The sequence below is a fragment of the Lacerta agilis genome, chromosome 7, assembly GCF_009819535.1.
Source record: "Lacerta agilis isolate rLacAgi1 chromosome 7, rLacAgi1.pri, whole genome shotgun sequence".
In the NCBI taxonomy this organism is placed as follows: Eukaryota; Metazoa; Chordata; class Lepidosauria; order Squamata; family Lacertidae; genus Lacerta; species Lacerta agilis.
The window spans coordinates 40,972,216-40,982,941 of NC_046318.1; the positions used below are offsets into that span (position 1 = coordinate 40,972,216).

A 10,726-nucleotide genomic window follows, 5' to 3' on the forward strand; every position below is an offset into this window, starting at 1 on the left:
TCAATAAAAGGAGCCCCCTAGAATGCTCTGGGCGGCCTTCCCTTCACATCATCCTGTTCATCGCGTCAGTTAATTTCCTACAAGCAACAATATCTAATATTGGTTTTAATATCTAATATTCCATAACAACAGATCAGATTAAATAAGGGAAGCTCCTCCTAAATTTATAAACACCAAGTTTATTTATAAACACTAAAATCTAAGTGTTTGTGAGTATCTGCTCTACAGGACTGTGGAGGCCAGAAAGCAGAATCTGAAAAGTTGCCAGTAACTAATCCTTGCACTGCAAAAAGTTTGGATCACCACATTTGTGATTCACAATGCTGCAGTTCAGTCATAAATGAAAGTGACAGTTCTTTACATCACGATAAGCTCCAGCATACTGCTTCCCATCTTGTTTTTTGGGGGGGAATGTATAAACTCTGGACTCTAAACACTTAATAAAATCTCACTTCACAATGCAGCATTTGAGGTATTTTATTGATATAGCAATCTTATTTCAAAATGGCATTATTACAAAATGTAAAAATCCAGCTAAACCAGAAACATTGAGACGTTTTTCCTGGGCCTTCAGAGTCATTGATTTTATCCTCCAGCTCCCTCACAACTACAATCCCCATTGCCAACCTGATTATACAGGTGCAAGATGTGCCAGAATGCCTGGTATAGATAAATACATCAAGAAAGGCAAAAGCTGTAAAGCTAAATGCATGCAACAGGTCCTACCAGGAAAAAACCCCTCAAAGATAACTGCAGGTGAGATCTAAAGAAAATGGCAGAGGCAAGAGTTCTATTTTAGTCATCTTTGTCTTTTGCTCCATGTTTAAGGATGCGTGTGAACTCAATGTAGTTGAAATTGCCCTTTTTGTCAATTGGTGCCTCTCTGAAGAGCTCATCTACTTCTTCATCTGTAAACCTGTCTCCCATTGTTGTCAGCAATTCTCTCAGGTAGTCTTCTTGAATGAAACCTAGAAATATAGATTATCAGGAGACATTACATACACAAAATTGGCAAGCTTTATCAAAAACCTGTGTTAAAGCAGAAAATGCTATCTAGAAACATTCCACTGATATAGTAATGGTTAGTCCATACAATTAAATTATTCAAAAAACAAGGGAATGGCTACCTGAAAACACTATAGCTATCAATATTTAATACAGTAATAGTCTAGCATTTAAAGCTCCATAGCAAACATTAGGGCTAAGAAGAAAGGATTTAAATACATTTTCTCCTTTAAATTCAATGACTGTTTTCAAAATCTGTTTGCATGACCCACATGCTAGGATTGTGTCAGTGATAGCCTTTCTGACACAGAGATCATCAGCTATCCTTGCAACCTTGGGGTTAGAAAGTAGAGGCTCATGCACTAAGTCTACTGGGCAAAGTAAAAATTTAAGTAGTTTCCTCCCCATCCCAAATGTCAAAACCGCACTTTTTTTGTCCCACACACAATCATAGCCTTCCATTTTCAGCTAGGACAGACTCCAGAAACATTTGTGCAAGCCTCATGTTCTGGCAAATCAGCTCTCTGCACTGCTCAGCCAATCCTAATCCAAAAATATTTCTATGATCAGGAGATCCCTGCCCTCTGACTTCAGGTAGAGGAACCATGTGAAAAAATAGCATTTTACCAGCATTAGTAATGTGTGTTGGGGTCACCAGCTACATTTCTGCTTACTTTAGTTATTAGCTGCTTAGCACTGTTGTTGTATTGATTTTGAATTCTGTTCCATTCTTGGTTTAATAATAACAATAATATTAACAAAATTTATAATAGCCACCAATTCTATACTATGTAGCATTGAGGATGCAATAATGCATCTGAACAAATGCAATCAGCTATAAAAGGATATTATGGGACATGAGCTGCCACTGATTTGAGATCGGACCTTTTACCTTGTAGTCATATTCTGTAATGTACCTCAGTTCCACACCAGGACTCCCCACCCCACAATGATTGAAAAGGATTTCCATTTCAATAATGTTAAGATGAAAGCTCTTGAAATAAGGTATTTCAGACTGTATTAGTTCATCATAAAGCTTTTGAGACATATATAAAGAACAAATAATATTAATCCTGTGAGGTATATGCACCACCAAGGAATTTTAAAGTGCCCCTTTGCAAATATTAATTTAGATTCAGAAGTCTTTTGATTCTTAGTTGTTCCAAAGACAACATCATTCACAGCCCTGGTTTGTAGCTATCAACTTGTCCATTCTGGTTTGCTGCTTGGGAGGCTTTCTACTACTGAAAATAAAATAGAGCTTTGCCAGATCAGATCAAAGACCCGTCTAGTCCAGTATCCTGTTCTAACAGTGACTAAGCAAACACATATGAGAAGCCCAGATGTAGGAATTGAGTGCAATAGCCCTAACCTACCTCTGATTTCCAGCAACTGGTATTCAGAAGCATACTGTCTGAATACTAGAGGGGTGGGGGGAAAGTGGATCAGGATCTGCTGATAGATCTCTGGATTATTTGCAGCAGATCAACATGGGTTTCTAGTGACAAAGCAGCCTTTCTCCTTTCTAAATCAGGGTGTCAGAACCCTGTTCTGTAGTAACTCAGTTGTAGAGTTGTACCTGTATGTGCAGGCAATCCCAGTGTATGGCTCATTGGATGCTGTGACTGGCTGCACTCCCAAGCAAACATAATGCATCTAACTGGTGGACCTTAAGGTGTTAGTAAAGAAACACAGTAGAACTCAAAAGCCTGAAGTCTGCCCATTCCTGTACTACATAGCCAACATGACCAGTAGCCATTGGCATCCTTATCTTCAATGCATTTGTCAAAATCTATGTTTAACTAATATATGTTGCAAGTGTGTCATTTCTCTTAAGTACATTTTATATTTTAATCATAAATACATGTTCACAGTGAAGATCAAAAGCAAATAAGTTATCTTGGGGTTTTTAAGTTCTCACCTGTTGCTTCTTCATCAAAGCAAGCAAAGGCATTCCTGATTACATCTTCTGGATCAGTGCCATTTAATTTCTCTCCAAACATTGTGAGAAACATTGTGAAGTTTATTGGTCCTGGAGCCTCATTCATCATAGCATCTAGGTATTCATCAGTTGGATTCTTCCCTGCAAATCAAATATTCGTATTTTAAAAATGATCTATATACTATCATTTACAGAATTAATGTTAATTCACAACACAGGTATCAAATGTTAAGATAAAAAATCCTAGCGCAATATCTGGGAAACAAAGTGAATTTCCCCCTCAACAGAGAAACAACTTAACTGAAAGTAAGGAGAAAATAATTACCAAGTGAAGCAAGCATATCATGCAGGTCTTCTTTGTCAATGAAACCATCTCTGTTTTGATCAATCATGTTGAATGCCTCCTTGAATTCTTGAATCTGTGACTGATCAAACATAGCAAAAACATTGGAAGTGGCACGCTGAGGGCGCTTCTTTGTGGTCTTGGTCTTTGCCCTTTTGCTTGACATGGTGGCGGTTGGATTCTACAAGACAGAAAGAGAAAAGAGGTAGTTACTGAAACTTATAAAAACAAAAAGTGGTATATGGGACATATGGTCTGCAAGGACTATTTTGCCAGATTCAAAGCCTCATAAGTGCAATTACCGGTAGTTTTAATTTTCAAGAAACTAGCTAAAATGTGTAATGTGTACGCTACAGCACCTTAGTAAAATACAAATCCCAACTGTTTGTATAGGGGGCAGGCACCTAGTCTACCATTTGTCGCTGGGCTCCAACTTCCATCATCTCTGACCATTGGCCATACTGGCTAGGGCTGATGGGAATTCAGCAACACCTGGAGAGCCACAGGTTCTTCCCCAACTTACGTTGGGTTTAGATATTGGGGAAACCAGGTTCAAATCCTGTTCAATCCAACTTGGGCAGTTTGTGCGTCGAAATGCATTCTCTCATCACAACTACCCTGTGAAAGTTTGATAGAGGTCTAACCCCAACTCTGAGTTCCTTGAAAAAAGGCAGGAGTGGGGGCTACCAATGCACAAAATAAATTATAAATCATTATGTAAGGGAGTACACTCATTACTTGAATATTTGGTGCTCACAATACTAGGTTTTTCAGCCACAGCAGGTGGTTGAGATTGAGTATCAGTGCTCCTACAGAATCACATTTAATCCATGTTATTGAGTTAAGAGCAGCAGCCTGGGCTGAAGAGAGACATATCCTTGCTTTTGTTAGTGTCAGTCATGCTTCCTATGCTTGGGAGAGCTTAGCAACTGCTATTTCACCACATGTCAGTCACTATACAGTTCTTCCTTCAGACATGTTAAGTCAATTTTCCCTAAATATGCCCTGATAAACTTTACCCTAACAATTCCCCTTGTCTTTATTGTGATCCTTAGTGAGAAAGCCTGATTAGCTGATAGTTTCAGCAGTAGATTTTTTAATGGAATTTATATCCCTGGTGTGCCAACAAATTCTTAAGCAATCCAAAAACTACTCTGGTTTTGTACTGGCCATTGACAGATATATGGATCTCTTTGCTTTAAAAAAGATCATGTTTAATCACCAGTTTAAGCAATAAATCAAGTGTTAAGGGACCCTAAAAAAGGAAAGGGGAAAACTCTTTTGCTATACATCAGGATTATGTACTAATTTGGGGGTTTGTGGTGGGTTTCCTCTATTATTTATAAGCAAGTGGGCCATAGCTGTTGTGAGGCAATAGAAAGTGGAATCAAGGTGGTCAGACATAATCCCACAATGTTAAGAAGCCCTGGCACAGGTATCCCCTACTTGCATATAGGGCTGAATCCAACTGTGTTCCTCAGCTGGTGAAAACTTTTTCATCCAGTGGAGGTTTCTGCAAGAGGAAAGGAGGAGATTTTCACAAATCCCTTTCTCCTACAGCCATTCCAAAGGATCCAAACCTCTGTAACAAATTGGTGGGCACAGACAGCAGAAGTGGGAATCAACAAAAATCACCTTCCCCTCTCACTTGCATTTCTGTTGAATAGAAGTCTCCACTTCTGTCAATAGAGGGAAACAACTGGACACAACTCAATGTTTGTAGACTGAAATGTGTAAGAATGCAGGTGCAGATACAGAATGACATCAAATAAACAGTCAAAAAAGTTCTTTGTGTGTGAGTGAAAAAATATTGGGATTGATGCCTAAAATACTGGAGGATTTGTTAGAAGCACAGAGTGGATCTGTTGCACAATGACTTTTTGGCTGTATCTTTGGACACAATTACACTGGAAATTAAGTACTGTAAATCATTAACAGTCATTATCCCCTCTATAATAGACACACTACTTTTTGCAACTTAATTGATCTGTGCTAACTAGGTGTAGATGAGTTCTCTTTCAAATTAAGTTTGCATTTATAGCATTAAGAATTTGAAAATTATAATTAGAGCACATTTGTTTCTTCTATGTTTTTAAACTTAATTTATCCCATGATACAAACATTATTTCACTAACTGAAGATCAGACAAAACAAGTTAGTCAACAAAAGTTTTATAACATCCTGAAATAAATTTTACCAATTGCTCTCAGTACTTGGCTTCTTTACATGAAGATGAAATCATTTTTACAATGTCTAAATCCCATCATAACATTTCAAAAACCAAATTCTAGCAATAATACACAAGTATTCAGTACAGTTCAGATACTAAGCTTTATAAACAATTCTCCTAACAAAGTACCAAGCCATAAATTTTTTTCTAGAGGAAAGTCTTACCATTTCTCAAAATAAGACTGCAGCCCAATAGATTACCAAGGTTCCAGATGGCAAGAGATGCTGTTGTACATGAGTTATATGCTAAGGGGAGATCTACAAATAGCAACACTGATTTCATCTACTGATTAACTTCACAATTTTAAACTTGTGTTCCATCTACAACAGTCCTCTGACACACCAGAACACAAATTACTGTTGAACTAAAAATAAACTCAAGTACAAGTCACCTAACAAACATTTACTGCCCTTTCACAACCATAATAGCTTAACAAGCACAACGAATAATGACTTCCATTCAAGGGCCTTCCATTTTAATTCAGATTACAAACAGATGATCTGCCATATACATAAGCCAAAGATTTTAGATTTAAACATATGTCGACTACTTGAGGACCATCTTATCAGCATGGATATAACTTACATGTTGGAAAGGCATGTATCACTGTGATCATGCCCACCACATATACGGTAGACTCTTGTCAGCACAGCCTATGTAAACAGCACTCCTATTTATCCATGACATTATTATTCCAACTAGTTGAAATAATAATACCAAACATTTATCAAGCAGCTGATGATGCATATAGAGCAAGTGGCTACATAGGATTCTTGCCTATAGTAGACATGCAGTGTGTTAGAAACAGAGATATGCAAGCTAGGAGCTAAATGGCATCTTAAACCAAGATTATGGATGCAACAATAGAATGTCCAGGTGTGCATTTTTATAACAAGAATACAAAGCTGAAAATGAATGAACTGCAGCTAAAATATTATGTTCATTTTTCACATGGTCTAGTCCTTCCCCTGCCGAGCCCCAGTCTTCAGAGAGTAGCTGGAAGTGGAGAGGCAGAAAAAGGTCCTTCTTTCCTTCCACTGTACAGTGTGCACTGTACTGTAATCTGAAATCTTAGGTGTAGTACTGCACCCAGTGCTCAGAAACTGCTTGCGCTAATGAAATTCCCTGTTGCAAAATAACACTGGACATGCACATCAGAGAAGAATAATATTTTCAAACACATACACACACACATACATACATACATACATACATACAGGGTTTTCATCTGAAAAGCTCATACGTAATGGGAATTGGTTCAAACTGCATTTTTAGACATTGCCCATCATACAGTGGTGCCTCGCTAGACGAAAATAATTCGTTCTGCGAGTGCTGTCGTATAGCGAATTTTTCGTCTTGCGAAGCACCAACGAGAGAATAGCGGTTTGACGAAGAAAAAAAAATCGGAAATTTTTTCGTCTTGCGAGGCAAGCCCATTGAAAAATTCGTCTTGCGAGACAGCCTTCCGCTAGCGAATGCCTTTCGTCTAGCGAGGCATTCGTCTAGCGGGGTACCACTGTATATAACCACATAGACAAAAGTTAAATTAGCATTTTTTTAAAAAAAAAAATGTATCTCATACTACCAAGCACACAAGCTGATACTACAAAGTTATAGGTTTTCCCAAGAGAATCAAAACGACTGTACCAACAATAGTGACGAAAAGTAACTTTAATTTTATGATCAGTAGGCTCAATCAAAAGCCCAAGCTTTATGCCCTTTTATGTCTCTTTGGATCAGAAATTGTAAACCTCTGGCTATCCACTGTAATTGGCAGTGTTTGCTGGCACAAATAGGAGTTGGGCATCTGATAACAACTGGAATGCTTACCTTTGCCACCTCTGCTTTGACTGTACTTAATTTCAGCCACCAATTTACAAAAAAATGTCCTGTGGATCATATAATTCATGAGAACTATCACAGAAAACTCAAAGCAAAAAGTGGCAGAACAGAGATTGGAATTCTTCCACCAAATATCAACTGAAAGTGATACCCAACTATGGTACCTTTTGGAAATCTCAGTTTCTTCATCTATTTAAACCTGCTATCTATCTTTACTTTTAATTGAAAGTTGTAAACAACTGCATGTTTGCAATGTGTTAAAACTCACTTCTGGGAGAAAGTGGGGGAGAGAAGAGGATGAATGACTTCATATTGACTTTATTTGGTTACCTTGTCTAAGAAGTTCTTAACAATATCAGTCATTTTACATTAGTGGTTTACTGCCAGATTTCAAGGTGTAATTCCTGGGGTGGGGAGGAAAGAGTTGCTGTGTAGTGTTGCAGAAACATAACTACATTAGTTTCATACTAATCTCAGTAAATGGTTTAGTTCATATTTATATTTATATATGACTTTTAACCTCGCTATTTAATCACCTGAGTTTTTACTTCTGGATTAGTTTGATGGGGCTTGCATAGTAATGAATAGTGTGATGGAACCTTATTACAGTGAAACTCCTCCTTTAACATGGCTTCCTTTGGAATGCACTAGGCAGAATGCTGCACGAGGGCTGGAAAAATATTTCAAATTCCTATGTATCCGCAGCAAGTTTGGACACCCGATATTTATATAAGCACCATCTCTCTGAAATAACAAACTTTTTCTTGTCCCAATTTTATGTTCCACACAAACCTGTCCCAAGTTTATGTTCTGAATATGTAACCAATTCCAAAGTTGCTCTGAGCTCTATTTTCATCAAACTACTACATGTGTAGTTCCACAGTGAGGGAGACTTTACAAACTCAAAGTGATCAAGGGAAAAACCAGCTCTACGGTGAATTTTACTATAGTGATTCACTTACAAAGAGAGACTACATTTACTTCTTGGCCTCTGAAACAAAGCAAGCTGTCATGTGCACTTTGATCCCGAACTAAAGAAGCTGTTGTCAGGATGATGGCTTCCTCGGTAGAACATGAGACTCTTAATCTCAGGGCTGTAGGTTGGAGGCCCACATTCGGCAAAATATTCCTGCATTGCATGGGGGTTAGACTAGATGACCCTTGTGGTCCCTTCCAACTCTACAATTCTATGATTCTATACAGTAAACTAAACGGTTCATCTCAAGTGACCAAAAAACTATCAAATACTGCCTATCAAAACAACAAATTCTAGAGTAGCACTAGCCTGGTTGGGAAGAAAACCCAGGTCTTGAGGCAGGTCTGTTTGGCTGCATTTACAGCCTGTCTTTCTTCCCCATTTTATCTGCCCAAGAACCCTGTGAGAAAAGACAGCCGCGATCCTAATCCAACATCAATCACCCAGTGAACCTCACGGCTGAATGGGGATCTGCACCCGCATCTCTACAGTCGTAGTTCCGACATTGCACCAGCGAGAGCTTCTGCAGCCTTTTCAAACACACCACAAGACTCTCCGTTGTATGTTACGAAACTGCCAAAGAAGGCACCCGATCTCCGAGGAGGGAAAGGAAGCGGGCAGGATGCGTGCGCGATAAGATGGGAGGAAACCGCCCCTCCCCACAGCAGCGAGCTTGTTTGGCAACGGGGGCAAGAGCAGAGGAGCAGCGCCCGAAAGGGATGCTCAGGCGGCCAGCAGGTTCGAGCGGCGTTTTCGCTGGCTCCCAGCAGCCAACTGGCGAGAGAGTAAACACCGTCCCAGACGCCCATTATGCCTGGGCGGACCCGTCGGGATGGGTGCAGCCATTTCTTGACAGGCCGCTTCTATTAAGCTCACGCAGGGCAGCCTTCCTGGGCGCAACAGGGTTGGAATCGGGGAAGTCGACATTCCCCACCCACAGACTGCTTAAAACACCAAAGCCGTGTGATTTTGAAATCTCGGACCGACCCCACCCCGGAAAAATATGGGGGGATAACAGAGGCATCCCCGCCCATAAGCTGTTGAAGGACGGTGGCGGCAAACAGGAGAAGGAAGACTTCCAACTGCCCAGCGGCCACCGCCATGACAGCTGCGCCCCACCCCGGCGCGCTCCTGAGGGGAAAGCGGGGGCCCTCCGATGGCTGGCGGGCGGGCGAGTGGTGCCCAGGCCCAGTGGGCCTCCTGCTACTCTCTGAGGCAGGGAACTGGGGCGCGGAGGCACCACGACGCAGCCCAAAGAGGGGGACGCAGACGGCAAGCGGATTCCTGATCCTGAACCCTCACCCCCCCCACCTCCTTTCCCGAATGCGCCCGTCCACCAAGCGGAATGTTTCCATCCTTTCTCACCTGAGTGGCGATGGATGAGAATCGGTTACGGGAGAAGCCGAGGAAGCAGCGACGGCAGCGGAGCAAAGCAGTTGAACGGCCTCGGCACTTCCGGAAGAGCGCGACACCGGGTCCAACTACTGCCACGCCAACACGGGGGAGCCGTGGTGGGGTGGAAACATGAGTGAGCGCACGTCGTCAGCAAGGAGAACAATTAAACACGGGTTCAGGAGTCAGAAATAGATCTTTCCTTCACGAAGGGTTTAGATGTCGCAGTGACCCCGGGGGTGGGGGAAAGGAAAGTTGGTTCAGCCCTTCCGTCCTCCCCCTGTTATCGAATTGGTACAGTCCCGTGCGCTCACCGCATTCCAGAAGACGGGGCGTGGCCACAAGGGGAGGGGCGAGGTCGAGAGTGCGCGCGAGCGAGATGGAGAGAATAGACTGATGCCCTTGTAAGGAAATCGAGGAGCCTTTCCTGTTTGTCACAAACGGGCACGGCGCTGGTGACGACACAGGGTTCGCGCGGGTCAAGGTGACGTGTCCGCTGGAACGCCCGAGGGGGAGGAGGGTTGCACTGATTGTTATAGGCAGCAGCTGTTGCTGCTGCTGCTTTTGGACGCTTTTCTGTCTGCTGCTGCGTAGGGATTTCTTTCTTTCTCTTCTGCTCCGGTTCTACGGTGGCAGGAGGTTCCGTTGGTGCATTTCCAAACTCATCTTTGCCGAGTATCAGAAAGCCAAAAGCTATTACAGGTGCCTGGTGGAGATATTGCAGCCGTGAACCCCGCAACTGGCCTTCACTGAAACCCGCGGAAATGCCGTGCTGTTTTCTACCATAAAGATAGAAACAACAAACATTTTATGAATTCACTGGGGCTGGAATATAATCCTGGGGAAATACCCAAACTGCCTAATGCTTCAATTGATAATTGCTGTTTCACAAATAAAAATTATTTGCGAAGTCGTTAAAAAAAAGAAAAAAGATCGTGCAATCATTGCTCAGTCGTTATTTGTTTGTTGAATGGGATCCAGACCTTTTCCTCTCAT

At 41.4% G+C, this 10,726-nt stretch overlaps 1 protein-coding gene across 2 annotated transcripts; it reads right to left on the reverse strand.

Annotated features, from left to right (window-relative positions):
* Window positions 1-461: 461 nt before the first annotated feature.
* LOC117049889 (myosin regulatory light chain 2, smooth muscle minor isoform) lies at window positions 462-9,855 on the reverse strand. Of its 2 annotated transcripts, none has more exons than XM_033154973.1 (4): window positions 5,685-5,790; window positions 3,273-3,471; window positions 2,927-3,088; window positions 462-968 (listed from the first exon to the last, which is right to left on the reverse strand). In XM_033154973.1, exons 1-4 carry the CDS (start codon window positions 5,685-5,687, stop codon window positions 796-798), a joined length of 537 nt encoding a protein of 178 aa, XP_033010864.1. In that variant the 5' UTR covers window positions 5,688-5,790; the 3' UTR covers window positions 462-795. The 2 variants fall into 2 exon arrangements, with proteins under 2 accessions (XP_033010864.1, XP_033010865.1); XM_033154974.1 differs by lacking the exon at window positions 5,685-5,790 and adding an exon at window positions 9,704-9,855 and having other exon boundaries at window positions 796-968.
* Between the last annotated feature and the right edge of the window lie 871 nt (window positions 9,856-10,726).